Raw genomic sequence first — 18,239 nt, 5'->3', positions numbered from 1 at the left:
TGGGAGGATTCAAGAGAAACAGGCTGCAGAGCATTTTCAGACTGCTGTTGCTATCTGGGAGAGGGCTGGGGAGTGCTGGTGCTGCCTGGGCTCCACAGCTACTGGGAAGACAATGCCCAGCTGCTCGGACACGCCACGCGAGCGCTTCCTGCCTCCTCACATACAGTCTGCAGCCTGCCACCTCAACTGCCCCTTATCTGCTTATTCCTGCCAATGAGACCTTAATTTCCTACTACATTTTCTCTCATTTCTGCAATTCTGTGTTATTCCTCCTCTAAACTGATGCTGCCTCCCAACATACACCAGCACACCACTAAATGTGTCAGTTTTTTGTTGCAGAGCCCTGCTCTGTATGGCTATTAAAATTCAGACCCAGTCCTTGAAGAACTTTAGCTATTCAATTTTTGTTGATGATTCCTCTTTCAACACAGTCCCTCAACTGGATTTAATGGAATTAATCTGGTCCAAAGTGACAGCCAGGAAAAATAAAACTGTCCGTTCAATTTTAATGAAGGGCTCAGACATCTGATCAGATTGTTGCTCTTAGTAAGTTACTGCGTGTCAGTGGAGCCATTGAAACTATGGGTGCTTTTAGTCTAGCCAATTGCAGAGTAGTACAGGACCCGTTAACTTTTTCTAAACTGATTTTTAAACTAAAATTGTAAAGTGTAAACTTAAAAAAACCCAAGCAAGCTGAATGGAATATAACTGGCCAATTACCATGGCTGTGTTAATGTACAGTATCATATTGCAGCTTTAGTGTGTGTCTGAGAATGTCACTAAAATTAGAGGGACCCACTTCCATAATATTCTGAAGAATAATCAAGTTTTTTTCTGACTCTAGAACAAGTTTTACTTTACATCAACATGGGTTCCACTTCACTTTAGCCTTTGTTATTGTTATCCATTAGCCCTTTTTATATTCTGGTTTGTAGGCAAGGATCATCAAGTGTGAGTTATGCAGTGCTGCTGCTGAATTATAAATTAGTTCATTTATAGAATAAATTAATCTTTAATATCTTGTGTGTGGCTGATTTTTTATATATGCACACCAAAAAAATGAGTGTATTAACATGATAAAGAGTGCATGCTCAGTTGGGAAGGTCTGGAGAGTTGCTAATCTCCACAGTCTATATTCCTCCTCTAACAAAGATAAGATTTTAAATTTCCAGCAAATTCCTGTATGCAACAGTTTGTTTTGAAAAAAAAATGGTTATATATGTTATCTGTTTTTTCATTATTCAGACTATTTCCTTTCTGCACATCTTGTGACAACAAGCATTGTCTTTTTGATAATAATTTTTATCAGTGGCACAATTTAGGACAACATTTTCTAAAATGAACCCCGACAAGCACCACTTGAATGGTTGTCTGTACAGGTATAATTCCTGTATTGGGTTTATCTCACTGAATTCCCAAAAGACTCAATTCTGCACAGACCTGTCCTGTTGGTAAAACTTCCTTCACCTGACTTCTGTTTGTGCTGAGAGCAACATTGGTTTTTTGAGAGAGAAATGCATAATCTAGCTTTACATGTGTGCTCTGTAACTTGTCTAATGACATAACAGTTTCTCTGTTAGCAGTAAGGAATTGAGTGCTTTGCTAACTTTTACTAAAATACATCCATCTTTCTTCCTGTGGTCTCTAGGAAATGCATTGAATCTCAAGATTTCAAGCAACCTGAGTCCTAACATTTGGGATTGGGTATAAAATTGAACTAAGGATTAAAGGATTGATGCCTATTTATCATTCAGCTAATTTAGTATCAGGGATTTCAGTGAAACTGAGGCAGACTCACAAGCTGGATGAGAGAGCCAGACTCAGGTAATCAGCCTTATGTTCAAAACAACATTGACAATATAATAGAAATTGTCTCAAAATTGTTAAGAGACTTTTAGAAATAAAAATACCACCTTCAGAGCCTGATCCTGGATCTATTAAATCTAAAGTACATTAATATATTGAAATTTCACCATTCTTGCAAAGGTTACTTGGTGCATTTCTGTGAGCAAATAAAATAACTGCATGATAAAATTGAGTCATTTTTAGTACAGCTCTGTCTGCTGCATTGGTTTTATGCTGTCAATTCCTTTGTAGTGTTAGTGTACTGCTCTGTAGCAGCCTCAAGGTATTAAAGCAGAGCCAGAGCACAAGACAGGAAGGCAATGTATAAAACTGTAAATCAGCAGGAGCAGGGCTTTTTTATAACATTTCCATTTACTGTACATAAAACCATTCCCTGATTTGAATAATTTGCTGAGCTAAGTAACAAGATTAACAATATACCTTCAACAGGGAAGATCAGGCAATAAAATATCCACAGTTTCAATCAGGATTGCAAATTACAGATGTCCAAAAGATAGTAAAATGTAAAGAAAAATCCCAGACCCCTGGAACTGATCAAAATTAGTGTCAGTCATTAATTTCTAAAACACACAAAGAGACGGTGAGTATAAATGTGTTACTTACAACTGCTGAGGATTTTAGGGAATGAAAATGGAGACCAGGAGCTGGAGACTGCCTGCCATGCCAGCAGTGTTGATTTGGAAGCGATGGACACAAATAAACATTCAGCAAAGCTTAAAAAGCTGCAATGCAAGGCTAGCCAAAAGTGTCCATGTCCTTACCGTGCTGTGGCTGGCAGGCAATCCGTGTCTGGGAGCCTTCAGTCCCTCTAATCAGGCTCCAGGGATTTTGTTTGCAAGAAAGATTGTCCTTTAAGTGATGAGTGCAGGAAAACAGAGAAATAAAGAGAAATGAGCAAATCGTACAAGGCAAATAGCTGCAGGTCTTTAGCATGCTCCCTGCGTTTTCCTAAGCTGCATCTGCAGTAGAGAAAATATCCCAAAAATAGCTCAGGCTGCCAATGACTTGCTGAAACCTGAGAAAGAATTGCTGAATTTAAAGATCTGGGTTGCTGTGGGTGTATGATTAAAGTGAGAAATTGCTGGCAGGAAGAACCTAGGATGAAACCACATGCTTAAGGAGTAACTTGTGAGTTCACTGATATCAGAACATGAGCTGACCTCTGATTTCCCCCTCCTCCACCCAATGCCAGTTAACCCTTAAGAGTTCAGAATGGAAGAAAGTTCTTCAATAACTGATGGAAAAGGAAATATGATCAAAAAAAACCCCCTTTTTTCACCTGTAATGTAGTGACAATATTTTGCAGCAGTGCCCTATTTCTGAAATTTCATAGCAATAAGGGAAGCTGAGGTTTTGCAGATCTCTGACTTCTGGAAAGCTCAGTCTGGTGTAGGGTATAAGCTAAATACTCACTTGAAGTTGTTTGTGGTCCCACAGAGTGCAAGGGATTTCAGATAAAGTTTTGAGGGAGGGAGGGAAGGAGGGAGGGAGGGATGGATGGATGGATGGATGGATGGATGGATGGATGGATGGATGGATGGAGGCAGGGAGGAAGGCAGGAAAGGGAGGAAGGCATTTAGGAACTTTTCTGCAAACAGTGACTTAAGGACAAAATCTCAAGATTTGCCAGAGTATTTGGCACAGGCGTGGAGGAGACACTGGCATCTCTATATGGTGCCCAGAACAAATTACAGTAGCCACTCCAGGTTGTTCTGGTCTGTAAGTGCTCCCTGTGGATCCCTTGTGCTTACACAGCTCACTGGAGCGTAGCGTGCTTTAGCCCAGTCCTCAGCTGGAGGACCCCAGCACTTTTTAATGGTACTTCCTTGATTAAGAAGAGAACAAGAGGCAGTTGGCAGAAAGTGGGGTACATTGGCTTGACATCAGTTAAGTTTCCCAAGCAGTGCCAAAAGTAACCCTCAGTAACCTATTTAGGCTGGTATTAAAGCTGCCAGAGCATGGACTAGGAGCTAGTCCCCAGCTTTCTTTGTACTGGCACTGAAAAGGGAAAAGGTTTCAGTGCTGTAACTGGGTTAGATTCAAGCCACATGGGACTGGATTATAAGAAGCTGCTTCTTTGGAAAGCAATTGTGCATCTGAGAAAAGAGCTGAATATCACCATTAATTCAGGGTGTGCTTTTGGCTTAACATCAGTTTTTTGATATGTGTAGAAGAATAATGGACCCATAGGAAGAACACAATATTTACTATGCTTCAACCATAATTTAGTGTAATCACTTAATCATCATGGTAGGACTGTCTACTTGATGCAACGAACTTGAGAGTGTCTGAGCACTTTATCTTGAAGATGCCATGAATATGTGAATGTATTTTATATATACTGGTAGCTGTAGCTTCACACACATAATGACATTCTCTGGGGCTGAGGAGTGAAGCATTTGTCCTGTGACAATGAATAGCCATTTAAGTTGCACATGCACAAGGGCAGCTGAGAATGCCCAGCTGTGAAAGTCCCTTTTGTAGGTGCTTTGGAGAAAAGGCCCATTATCAGGTCTTTTCATCTGTCTTCAATTCTAACTGATCTGATCATAAATGTTCTCCTAGAAGCTAGAAGAGTAGACAATCCCTGAAGCAGGCTGGTCATTTCATCTGTATTTATACCCCAGCAGGGCCTTTCCGAAGTACTTCTGCTGCCCAAAAGGAAATGTAGAATATCATAAATTATGGCCTGAATAATTATGACTCATGTTGCAGGATTCACTCTCAGACAACCGGCAGGAAGCACTTACACACATCTAGTGTTAATTTATAAATATATCACATAAATTTCACAGTGAGTGCAGGAAGTCTGATTACTGATCTCCTAAAAACTTCTAATGCAAACTTCTGTTCCCATATTTGAAGCAGCAAGTGATAATACAAAAGACATTGTAGGCACCTTTTTAATAAATTAATAAAACCTAAATCCAGTAGTAACTTATCATGTATGGTGGTGATAGTGATATATCAGCATGAGACAATATTAGTGTCTCATGTGTTAGCAGATGAATGAACTATGCATTAAAAAATTAGATTCTTTTCCTCCCTACCAATGAGGTAATTAATTCAAACACTTTTTGTCTCTCCTTGTTATGAAGAGGTTGCTAATGCAACACAATAACACAATAAACACAATAAAGCAGTGCTACATCTCAAACAATCAGAAACTTAGTATTCAAAACCATTCTCTCCTTGTTATTGGTGAATTTCATTAACTCTGAGAGTCTAGATCATAAATTACATGTATGTGATAATGCATAGTTTTGTATTTTTGACTTAAATATAGCATAGGGCAAAAGTGAAAAGAAAGGAGTGTGACCAGATGGGTAGTTTGGCATGGAAACAAAGACATTAGCATACATTCATCGTCGTTATAGGAAAGCACTAATGCTTATGGTGCTTATCCAATAGATGTGTGGAGAAAATACATCTTCCCCTAAGCATGATGCTTTAGGTCATGATTCCTCTAAATTATCAGAATGTGCTCCTGAGAGTTAAATGTGTGAAGGTTCTTGTTCTTTTCTTCATCTCAATCATTTCTTTAATGTCATATAAGTTAAGTTTTGCCTAAGCACCCATTGTAAGCTTTTGTGGCTTTTGTCTTTGATTTCCCTAGAAAGAAGTGACAAAGTACCGGGAAATAGTACTGTCCTACCAGGATTGATTTATCTGTGAGCCTACTCTGAGCCTAGTGTGATCCATAAATCATCTGCAGTTGTGTCTGTCTGCACATCAGGGTTTGGATTGGAGCATCCAGGAATGTGTGGGAGTCTTTGCCTGTAAGTGCTGGTTGATCTGGAGAAACAAAGTCTTGTTTCCACCAGTGCAGTCGAGTCACCAGACTGGTGTGGGTGTAAATGGGAATTCCGTTACAGAAACTTGTAGAGCTTCACTGGGCAGGATGTCACCAATTGTTTTTCTTATAACGTAGTCTCTTTTTTGAGGAGCTCTTTGTATCATGAATTTCAAAATTGTCTGGCACATGTAAATCACTGAAGTAGGAAGATTTCCAGTGGATTGACAGATCTTTTTATCACAATGATAGAGCTGGTGCAAAAATGACACTTTGCATTATCTGAAGCTGTGGCCATGATTTGAAATTAGGCCTCGAATGCCAGCCCTGGTAAAATGAGTGGGAAGAGAAAAAGCACTGTACCTGACACTGCAGCATGCAGCATGAAAACTTTTAAGGATGAATTTACCTGAAGTAATTTGGAATTTAAAAAAAAATACTAGAGAGTATCATAAGTATTAGTGCCTTGAAGACTGTGTCTGTCTGGATTGTTTGAACACAAAGTGTCCAGGTTTGGTAGCATAGGGAAATCTGAGGGTAATGGCCTTGATTGCTGCAACTGTCTTTTTTCATGTTAGAGTACAGTGTCCCATGGCCCCTGTTTCTCTAGGCAATATACAAGAATGTGCAAAATATATCATTTTATGCCAGGAACCTGAGAAGTGAGGTCTCTCTTTGTACCTGCCAGCTGATTTGCAAGGGCTTGTTAGAATATATTTCTCCCATTTTAGCTAAGGCTAATTAGACATAGGCAGTTGCTGCTATCTACCAGAGTTTCTTCACTCATTTTTTCTCTCCTATTTTTTGCCTTTTTGCCCTACTGTCTGGGACATTCTCCTTCGTGTTTTAAAGCCAATTTAATACCTTTTTCTCTTGCCAAGTGCATTCTGATTGTGGCTCATCCCACCCTACTCTATTCCAGACCCATTCTGTTGCCTTATATTCTGGTTTTCTTCTTTAGTTGGAAACCTGTTGTTGGAATGGATAAATCTCATTCTGTATAACTACAGGAAAATTGCCAGTATAATAGAAACTGTTTGTAAAATTGATTTTCTTTTCTACAAAGGATTGACTGGAAGACTTTCCCTGTAACAATTCTATAGCAATCAGTAAAAAACAAAATTAAAAAAGCCAAAACAAAACCAGAGGAAAGCCACAACCCTCCCTCCCTCTAGGCATTGAGTTTCTCATCAGTTGTCATTGCAAATTTCCACAAATGCTTTTGGCACCATTTCAAAAATTTTAGCTCTGTGTTATGCTTTTGTTTGATTAATGACTAGTTCCAGAGATTTCCTCTGGTGATCCTCACGTGAGACATAAATAATTATCAATTGCCTCAGCAATGTCTGGAAGCAGAGTATGTTAAGGATGTAGTTTGCTTCCCTGAGTTTATAATGAAACATCCCATTGTATTCCTTGCCCTAAGGTACTAATTTGATACATTCTGCATCTGCCTGGCCCAAGAATTGCAGGTTTGCCATAGCAAAGTGAGAGATTATATTTAGAAATTGCTGTTAGCAACCATCAAATGCACACTTATCCCCATTCTATGACATGTTCAATTTGGCCTTACTGTATTTGTTCAGTTTTATATGTACAATAGGATAAACTAGAGTACTCCAAAGCAATACTGAATACTAACAACTCCATTCAAAAAATTTTATTCCAAATGGTAGTGAAAATATTGAGGAAAATAGTCCAGGTTCTACTCCATTGAACAGCTATAAATCCAAGTAATTCTTTCTCATCTTACACATTTCAGATGTATGAAGTAGGTAAGTTTTGTAATTATGATACATCCTTCCTTGAGATGAGCTACACAATGAAAGAATCTATTTCAGAGTTGTGATTAACCCAGTTTCTAATGCACAGACTGCTGTGACAAGAGTTAGGGCTTTGTTGTTGAACTTGATTTTACTCTGAATTGTACAAATCAGGAAAGGTTCCGTTAAAAGTCAGCTGCAGCCTGAAGCCCATCAGTGTCATTCTCTCTGATATTTTGACTGTGGGGGAAATTGGCTATTGCAGCTGCTGCATTCCTTTCCCTTCTCTCACCATCATTATCTGTTTCCATGCAGTGATTCTCTTCTAAGATGGCTTAGAGGTCCCTCTTCTTTAAACATACTTTTTATATCTCTGCTGCCTGCAGTCAGACTATCTACACATCCTGGTAGAGTATGCATAGCAAAGCAGTATGATATTAGGCCTTTGAGATAGGGTAGCATTTTTATGAAGAAGAAGAAGAAAAGGCAAAATAAGAGGCATAAAATGCAGTGTTCAAAATTAGGGTTTCATGGTGTGTACCATCATTTCACATTTTCCCTTTACCTCAGAGACTCCTTGCTACCTTTTCTGTCATTTGGAGCATTTTGCTCTGCATCTGATTTCTCTGTGGAAGTGGTACTTTTATCAGTTCATGCTCTTTTTCCCATGAGTGTCAAACATCTGTGGCTACAGGTCTTCTTGAAGTTTTGTATTTCTCAGTTTAGAAAGTACTGTTAATGGAAAACTTTGTGTTCTTTAATATCTTGACTCAGGAAAGCACTGAAGCGTGTACCTGGAGATAAGTATACATTGCAGTAGGACTTAATTCAAGACTATATTTAACCACTCATTTGAATCAATGTAATTTTCATAAGTTTTTTCAGTACTAGGACTTTCTCATGTCTCCATATATATGCAAACTTTTGATTTCCAGAGATGAGATTTTGCAGTAGCTGAATAAGGTCTAATTGTGTAAGCTTTTCCATTCCTGTCCAAATAGCCTGCCAGTTCCAACACCAGTTTATCTAATGTGTAAACTGGCCAGCAGGGCTTCATAAAATTATTCTTTCCTTCAACAGTTTTAGCCCTTGGTCTTTTCTCAAGAAAGATTTCTTATGACTTCAGTAGGAATTTTGCTTGAGGCCTGTAGAATCCTATTTAAGATTTAACTGTGCTATTTGACAATTATTGGTTATAACACACTGAATAATTACCCAGTGTGAATCCCTAGCAGATGTAATTCTCAGCAAATTGGGCATGGGCAAGAAGCTGAATATTTCAAGAAGTGTCATTATTTATATTAATCAAGAGAAATAATTTGATAGTATTTTAAGAATACCATTTTAAGAATGTCCCACTGGTTAGTTAAAAAAAAAAAATCAAAAGTAGTATTTAAAAGCTGTTCCACATAATCAGCCTCAATGACTCTGGTACAGGATTCCAGTCACATGGTTAATGGAAAAGAGTATTTGTTTGGAAAAATAGAGTGGAGGCTTTAACCTTCTGATTTGTTCCATGTAACATATTTTTCCACTACTGCAACATGCTTTTCAGTAGTGTCACGTATAAACCCCTCCAAAGGTTTAAATTTATGGGGAAAAGGTTAATGGAAATACTTTGAGTTTAATATGAGGTTCACAGCAGATGCAAAGCAGCAGTTTACTCTAAAATGAAGCGTCAGTACAGTGCTGTCCCTGAGACAGATACATTACCATGCCTTCACCCCTCATATATTTATTTAATATTGGATATGTAATGATCAGCCTTGCTGTCCTATTTGGGCAACACAAAAGCCTCCTCAAACACACAGCTGAGATATTCTAGTACAAAGTGCTATCCTGGTAGTTGTAACCCCTCCACTTCAGCTGTCCACAAAAGATGCTGAAAGGAAAGAAGGACATGCAGGTCAGTTTGGCCATCTCAAGTCCCCCAGCCTGTGGGTGCTATAGCTGTTGCAGCTAATTCAGCTTGGGGTAATGGCAGGGAGAGAAGCAGGAAGTCAAATGCATCTTACTGATATCTTCCTCTCAGTGTTTCCTCAGCTCAATATGACAGCAGTGATCTTTTGCTAAGTCCTTAGGGAGTATACTCTGTAAAATACAAATTTCTTTGCCTTTTGAATTATCTTTCTATTGACGTCTGACCTTTACTTTGGAATAACTTTCCAACTGTGCATTATTTCAAACAACAGTTTGGACTTGCAGGTAGCTGGAGAACCTCCCTTAGCCCCGTGGCTGCCAGCTCACCTGTGTTGTTTTGTCAGCATTTCTGGTGCTTTCTCTCAGATACTCTTTTTTTTTTTTCTTTCAACAGAAAACTTGTGATTATTTATTGTTTGTAATCATAGAAGCCATTTAATCAGAATGTTTAACTATGTTTCCAGTTTAGGACTGGAGCCAATTTGGGTTACTTTTAATTTGAACAAGATTTTCTAAATGAAGCCTTTTGCAGTGGCTTTCAACTCAATTAGAGACCAGAATCTTAACTCCAGTTTTGGTCAGGCACTTGGAAAGGTCTGTAAGCCTGTCTTTGGCTTTTACTGACTTCTATTCAAGGTGGCTTAGAGGTGAGTGTGCTCTGCAATGCCTTCCTAGCCTAGGGCCTGAATATCAACACAGGGCTTGAGAATTTTCATGTATTTTATCAAGCCAAAGAAGAAATGTAACAATAACTATTTGTTTTATGACTTCCCTTAAAAAATAATAATTAATTTTATTTCAATGACTGTGTATTTTATTGGCATATTAATTTCCAGGTAGATTGAATTAGCAGCAGACAGTGATAATAAATTTTGCAGGGAAAGGTGTGGGAGAGGCAAAATGGGTTGGGATGCATCAGACCCCGTGAATGTGGTCTAGTGTGCTGGGGGTTTATAGCTCCAGTGTTGAACTGGAATATACCCTGTACAATTTGTGCTAGAAAAAATGACAAGATACTGCCAGGTTTGTGGAGAGCCACTGTGGAGTCCACCAGCACTAGACTGCTTTTCATATAGTGCAGTTTGCACTGAGTAAGAAAAGGCTGGAGCCAGATTTTCTGATAATGCATCAGGTCTAATGGAGCAAAGTTCAGCCAAGTATATATATATAAAGCAGTTGCTGTCTCCAAATATGCTTCGCTTTAACCATTGCAATTAAGTAGCCAATTTTGCTGTTTCTAATAAACTAATGAGAAAAATTACCAAATGAGAGCTTTAAAATGCAGATTAAAGCACAGATGAGACAAAGAGCAAACATTTTTTGAAAGGGAAAACTAACTTGTGTTCTGAGAAAACCCTTCATGAATGCTGTGCACTAATTTCCATTGCTAGAGGGCAGCCTGGTATAAATAAAAAGAGTATGAGACCTTAAGGTCTGTGAGTGTGTAACCTCTCTGAGTTTAAATGGGGTACTTTTCAAGGATATCAGTGGCTTTTTAGTTTTATGATCAATATTTAATTTAAAAAAACATTTCTACTTTAATTTCTGTCTCAGGGATGTTAACATTCATGTGTCCACATTTCTCCAGTTTCTTTTTGGCTCTTCATAAATGCTTAAGAGACGGTTGACTTGGTCACTCTTCCTGTTGCAACAGCTAACATAAGTAAAGAAATTATGAGATTTTAAGAACTGTTTCCTAATTATTTTATTTGCTACAAGATTTTCCACTCCCCCTGTAGATGGCATCTGCAAAACATTTATGTATTATCCTCTGAAGCAGAAAGCTGTATGGTATAAAATTTGTGACCAATTATTTATTTATTACTCATGGGTGTTGCTTTGCATTCTGTCTCAGAAGGGTGTGCCTCTGCTTTATGTTGCTCCTCTTTGACTATTCCTTATTTTGCTAATGTAATGCTTGCTGTACATGCATTTTAAAACTGAATATAGAATCAGTTTTTTGCACAGTGCTTATAAACAACCAATCATTAGAGCAATACTTGGAATAAATTTTCATTTCAAATACTTTTACAACCCAATTTTCATTTGTAAACTATTATGAAATGTAAATATCTGTAACTCCAGCAATTTCAGTAAAATTATTCAGCTTTTTATGGCTAGATAGAGCTCTTTGAGGTAGAAGTCAGCATAAGAAAATCAGTGTTTCAAAATATGGCAAATGGGGCTTCTATGTGGTACATCTTTCTCAGGCATCTGAAACTAAGAACATCTCCAAATTGGGAGCTACTTCTGATTATTTGACTATAATTGCTCTGGATGCTGCTACTTTCAGCCTCCTGTGGAGATTTATTTTGGTTTGGTTGTTATTCATCTCACATAATTCACAGAAATAGGCAAAAGCATCTACAGGGCTGCCCTAAACTTCCCTCAGCTAGGCTGGCTCTCAGGGACACTCCCTGTGTCTGGGAAGAGCTGAGCTTCACATTCCAGCCCTGACCCTGACTGTGCACTTTACACTGAAAAACTGTCAGCGCTCCAGCCTGATGTGGACCTGGATGTGAGTGATTGCTTAAGCTCAGTTTACCTTGCCAGAAAAAAACACATTTCATAGGAGAATCCTCAATGTCTTTTTTAGGGAAAGTTTATGTACTTGTAAAATAATATGGATCTAAGTGAAGATTGCAGAAGTAACACCAGTCATGAAGTTTCTTCCATGCTGTCCCAGATGCTGTCCCTGCATCTTTAAGCTCTACTGATGCCTTTGAGATCTGTGATGATCTAAGAAAGGAGGTTGTAAACAGGTAGGGGTTGTCCTCTTCTCCTAGGCAAAAAGTGACAGGACAAGAGGACATGGCTTCTAGCTGCACCAGGATGGTTCAGGTTGGCCATCAGGAGGAATTTCTTCATACAAAGAGTTATAAAGCATTGGAATGGGTTGCCCATGGAGGTGGTGGAATCACCATCCCTGGAACTCTTCAAGAAACAACTGGACATGGCACTTAGTGCCATGGTCTAGTTGACAAAGTAGTAATCAGTCCAAAGTTGGACTTCATTATCTTGGAGGTCTTTTCAAACCTAACAGACTCTCTGACTCAGTGACTGGGATTGTCAGTCCTGCTGCTCGGGCGTGAGGTGCTGCTGTGCTGAGAAACCTCCTGTGACCTGTGGCAGCTCCTTCTACAGCCAGCAGCTCCATTTCCTCCCATTTGCTACAGTGTGAGCTGGAACAGCTTTTTGGTACTTCCCAGATCTCTTGGGTTAGAATAAACTTTCCCAGGGAAAGTTCCCCCATCACTGTTACGTAGCTTTGTCCTGTACTCCCCTGTACCTGCCATAAACCAATTTATGCTGGCAAGAGAGTTTTGGAGTAGGTACTGCACTGTTCTAACCTCCAACATCTTTCTGCAGGGGGGAGCAACAGTCTCTGCAGGCTGGCAATCTGCTTCCTTTCCTCAATACTACAAACAGTTCATTTTTTAAGTCTATGCCTTTATTTGCACGCTCTCGGTATGAAATGTCTTTTGGTTGTTTGTCTAGTTTTTAGTTTCACAACTAAAGAACAAAAAACACTTTTAGACCTTCTTTAAAACCTGGGGTTTTTTTACTGTGAAGCAAAAAGCAGCCAAAAACACACAGTTCTGAGTAAGTCAAATTATACTGCATTCTTGTGTTTGAGTAAGACACAGAGCAACTAAAACAAATGAACATAAACAGGGAAGCCAAATTAAATACTTACATTTGTATAGTGCAAGATGATCCTGGGCTCAGGAATGAAATTCAATCTTTATTTATTTTTTGAGTAGGCAGTACATAAAATAGTTCAGGATCTTTGCAATGCAACTGTACAGTAGTGGAATATTTTTGACTAAAGAATCAGCTCATTCTTGTAAAAGGACGAATTGTTTGCTTAGCATGCAAGAGAGCTTTCACAAATCTAGAGGATCACTGAATCAGTCATAGCTCTTCATAATGCAAAAGCAAATTGTCAAATGGACACCTGACACCAAATGGGGAAGAGAGCATTTGGGTGTCTAATGGGCACATACACAATCTGCTTAGCATTGGAAGTGTGAAGTTCTGCTTGAAGCAAAAATGATTGTGGTATGTAAGGAATGCAGATGTTTATCTACATATCATTGCCACTGGGCCTTCTCACAGCTCTCCTAATAAAAGCAGAAAGAGCTTTTGGGCTTTTCCAAAACAAATCTGACCTTCACATCACTCCCCACTTCAATGTGCTTTGTATAAAAGCAGATACATGAAAAAGTAGCTGCAGCATAATATGGATGTTAGGAAATTACTGCAGCACTTTATTTTATAGCTGAAGATTGGGGTAGAAAGATTTCTTTTGGAGGCACTGCAATTCACTCACAGATTATTCACTCTGTGCTGGTAACTCCTATGCTGCTTCTGAGCTCTCCCAGCATTTCATCAGGTGCTGGCAATTGGTCCTGGAAGCACTGACAGAGAAAATGGCTATTTTCTGCAGCTAGATTGAATTGAAGAAGCTGCAATATAGTCAACACTTCACTAGTTACTTTTCTGTGCACAGAAATGCCAGCAGCCACCACTGGGGTGTTGGGGGAAGTAAGGAAATGTGGTACATATCCACAAATGAAATGGGAGCGAATCATAATCTTCATTAAGCAGTGGTGCAGTTAAGGACTGTGTGAGTGACCAGTACTTTCAGATGCATCTGCCCTTCTGAAGAGTTGTTAATCTCAGTAACAATATCATCCAGAATGCCAAATCCATGAAATTCACACTCACACTCCAGATTGCAGATGACACCAAGCTGAGTGATGTGGTTGACATGCCTATAGGATGGGATGCCATTCAGAGGGACCTGGACAAGCTTGAGAAGTGGCCCATGGAAATCTCATGAGATTTAATAAGACCAAGTCCTGGGTCAGGATAACCCCTGGTATCAATCCAGGCTGGGCATGAACAGATGGAGAGCAGCCCTGCCCAGAAGGATGTGGGTGCTGCTGGCTGAGAGGCTGGACATGAGCCAGCCATGGGCACTCACAGTGCAGAAAGCCAGATGTGCCCTGGGCTGCATCCAGAGCCCTGTGGGCAGCAGGGGATGGAAGGGATTCTGCCCCTCTGGCCAGCTCTGGTGAGACCCCACCTGTAGTGCTGCATCCAGCTCTGGGGACCCCAGCACATGAAGGACATGGACCTGTTGAATTGAAGCCAGCAGAGTAGTCCACCAAAGATGATCAGAGGAATGGAAGACCTGTCCTGTGAGGAAAGGCTGAGAGAATTGTGACTGTTCAGCCTGAAGAGGCCTTGGAGTGACCAAATTGTGGCCTTCCAGTACCTGAAGGGAGTCTACAGGAGAGATGGAGAGGGACTATTTACAAGGGCCTGCAGTGACAGGACAAGGGGGAACGGCTTCAAACTGAAAGGAAGTAAGTTTAGATTAGATATTAAGTGAAAAATCCCTGTGAGGGTAGTGAGGCACTGGAACAGGTTGCCCTGAGAAGCTGTGGATGCCCCATCCCTGGAAATATTCAAGGCCAGGCTGGATAGGGCCTGAATAACCTGGTCTAGTGAAAGATGTCCCTGCCCATGGCAGGGGGGTTGAAACGAGATGGTCTTTAAGGTCCTTCCCAATCCAAATCATTGTATGATTCCAAGGTTTCCTGTGTTAGAGTTGTGTATGGAAATGTTTGTGTGGAATTTAAAAATGTTGTATTCCTGAATTATTTCAGCCTATCAGTCAATCAAAAGAATAGCTGTTTTCTCCTGTTTCTCACCCCCAAGTGGCTGCAGCAAAGAATATCTGTCAGGTTTCTCTGGAGTTTTTCCCCTTTATTATTGTCTGCACAGTCTCCACATAAAAGGTTAGTAACCTTGGCTTTTGCTTATACTATTAATACTGGGTTTATGTTGTAATCCCACTTCATTTTGCTGATCAGCCTTACACTATCCTCAGCTGTTATGATATGGAAACCAAAATATCCAGATGTTCTTGTTAAGAACAGTGGCCTGACTTCAGCTGTGAAAATGCATTTTTAGTCCCTTGTCAGAGACTAGATTTCTATATAGCAGTTTCCACAGAAACTACAGGAGACTCAGTGGTCCTGGAAATCAGGCCCCTCATTAGTGTGCTTACATATGGATACATAGGCACTTTATTACAGCTGAAAAATGAAAAGAGTTCATATTGGAGTTATTACTAGGTATTTCCCCTCTTGTCCCTCTGTGTCATATCATGGATTTCTTTGGCACATGTGTTACCCAGCCAGCTTCAGGGCCTGAGTGGCTTCCCCACTGAAGCAGGCCAGAAGTGAACTGTCTTTTGGCAGTGAATCACTGATGAATTTTAAACAGAGTCCAAGACTCTGGACTCATCTGTTAGCTGAAGGTCATGCTGTCAGTGTATGTGTACCAGGGCTACTCAAGGTCATGCTATCAGTGTATGTGTACCAGGGTTACTCAAGTGATGGACTCCAATGTGGATTTAGAAATAAGGCAGTTTTGCCTAGACATTGTATAGATCCCACACAAGATTTCCCTCCAGAGTTTTGTTTTTTTTTTTTTTTACTGATTGTGAGAATTTCTCCCAACATGGATCCTTCCCACGAGCTGCAGTTTTTCACAAACTGCACCAGTGTGATCCTTCCCAAGGGATAAATTCCTTCAGGAGCAGACTACTCCTACATCAGTTTTCCATAGGGTCACAAGTGTTGCCAGCAAACCTGCTCCAGTGTGCATTCCTCTCTCCACATATCCACAGGTCCTGCCAGGAGCCAAAGTCCTAATACAGAAGCTTCTGGGGCTGCTGCAATTCTTGACAGGATTGAGGATTGTCCCCTTCTCTGTCTATTTCTTTTTGAGGGCCAGGGACTTCTCATCCAAACGATCTACACTGGTGGAATGGGGAAGTCAAAGGATGGTAAGCATCCATAGAGTGTAAAGACTGTATATGGACCATCACTGAAGACAGAAAGGAAATGTTTTACTGTAGTATATGTTGAGATAAAACTTCCCAGCTTAGCCACCCTCTACCTTCAGGTCCATTTAGAGCTGAGTGGAGCTGACAGCATGAAGTGCATTGCACTTGACATGGATGTGCAGTGCATATGATGGGGCAAGGCATTGAACACTCCTCTCTGGATATGGAGAAGTGCCAGACATTGTCCTGTCTGGAGTTCTTGGGCATATCCTTATACACAGGCTGAACAAGCTTGTGGCCTTCAGACTTAATGGACTTCCTGGGCCTCAGTAGGTAGCAGAGTTTTTGTACTGGGTTTTGCTGTGAACGGTTTTGATGCTGCCTGCAGGGAGAGGAGTGTGCAGCGCCTGGTGTGTCCAGCAGCACTGCTTCTTCTGCACTGACCTGCTTCCCAACAAGGAAACATCCACATTCAACCCAGTGGACCGTGGTAAAAATTAACAGAGTGAATTTGATGTTCATGATTTCCTTCTCCTCCTCCTTGGCAGTATTCCTAGTAAATTTGGTACCTGAATTCCTAACAGGCTCAATTCTAGATATAATTACCAGTTTGTGGGGGCTCACAGGATGTCCAGCATAATCAATGCTCAGGGGAAAGCCATGGGAACACCTGGAGCCGTGCTCAGAGCAGAAGAGATCTATTCTGTGAAAGGTAACGGAAAACTTAATATTCTCTTTTGGTGCTGAGATACTTGATCTATTTTTATTCTTTTCTGTTTACATTTAAGTACCCTTTTCTGATTTTTAGACATATGTGTACTTTTTCCTTCTCTCTCCTATGAGGATAGAATTCTGCAGAAACCCTTCCCCCTAAAACCACAGACAAATGTGGATTAAAGGTATGTGCTTTTGCAAGAGGTCTGTATTCACACTGTCACTCTCTGGATTAAGATTGCTGTGGTTTATGTATGTGCAGCTGCTTTCTAATTAAAGCCCACATCTGCCCCAGCTTTAACACCAGTCAACTGTAGTGAAGCCATTAACCCTCTCTGTTATTGTCCCCCCTTTGTCCTATGGGCACATGGAAGGCTAAGTAGGTTGAGAAACGAAAACTCAAAAGCACAGTTCTCTTTCTTGCTGGGGTTATGCTCAGTACATCATAAGAAGGAAGGACATGGAAGCTAGGTCTCTCTCTGTTCCTTCAGGCTTAATAAGATTCTGTCTTTTAGTCTAATTTAGCACACATTCAAGGCTGGGCTGCAGTCCTTTATTCTGCTGCCCAAAAACTTTTTACATTATTATGTCTGCTCCCAATCCATTTTAGTTGCTTAAAACTCCTGCAAGCCCCTTCTGGGAAGCATGTGCATTTGTTGAGTAAAGCGGGTTACCCTGTCATCCATCCACCCAAAGGATCCCCTGTGTCAAGGGAAGGAATCCTTGGTAATTTCACACTTACTCTGTGTTTCTTCAGCTGTACAAAAGGAGAGCCCTGTGGTCTGGCCCTGGAGACTGTGGCCTTTGCTCACAGCCAGCTTGTAGAATCCAGGAGGCCATGTCATCCAGAAGGGATGTTTGTGTGATTCTCCTAAATGACAGAGAAGATAAATGAGTGCAGATGAAAGTTTTCTCTTGTTTCCTTGGGACTGAGCAATAAAGTAGGGAATCTGTAATATGAATTTAAAGAAAACAATACCACCAAAACACTAGAACAACTATGGAAAATTTGGCATCTCTGGCTCCTTGAGCACTGTTTAGCCTTTCAAAACTGAATCAGCCCAAGTTCATGGCTACTCTTGATAACTTCTGACACTTCATCCAAATGAACTATTCAGATCCTGGGTGGAGTAACACTAATGGTGATGTAACAGACCTGAGGTCAATGCATCTCCTCCCAGTGTGTGGTCTGTGAATAATATGTGGGCCTGTGGGTCCCAGAAGCAGTGATCTCTTTGCAAAAGAATTTGACAAAAAGGGTAGCTGTATCACAGTTAATACTCCCATTTCCTCAAAGAATCCATTCACTGTAAAGGAG

General features: G+C 40.3%; 1 protein-coding gene and 1 long non-coding RNA gene across 4 annotated transcripts in view; one reads left to right on the top strand and one right to left on the bottom strand.

The window, feature by feature from the left end:
• Positions 1–2,799, bottom strand: part of AMMECR1 (AMMECR nuclear protein 1) — a 98,041-nt gene extending 95,242 nt beyond the window's left edge. Inside the window, exon 1 of the mRNA XM_053989925.1 lies at positions 2,628–2,799. Coding sequence (XP_053845900.1) covers positions 2,628–2,799 — 172 coding nt within the window. The remainder of the gene's footprint in view (positions 1–2,627) is intronic.
• LOC128814260 (uncharacterized) overlaps positions 1–18,239 on the top strand; it is a 70,475-nt gene that overhangs the window by 22,369 nt on the left and 29,867 nt on the right. For all 3 annotated transcript variants that reach the window (XR_008439327.1, XR_008439325.1, XR_008439326.1), the window contains exon 3: positions 1,649–1,824. This is a non-coding gene — a long non-coding RNA (uncharacterized LOC128814260). The remainder of the gene's footprint in view (positions 1–1,648; positions 1,825–18,239) is intronic.

The sequence above is a fragment of the Vidua macroura genome, chromosome 14 (genome assembly GCF_024509145.1).
Source record: "Vidua macroura isolate BioBank_ID:100142 chromosome 14, ASM2450914v1, whole genome shotgun sequence".
In the NCBI taxonomy this organism is placed as follows: Eukaryota; Metazoa; Chordata; class Aves; order Passeriformes; family Viduidae; genus Vidua; species Vidua macroura.
This window is presented reverse-complemented; position numbering and strand designations above follow the sequence as displayed.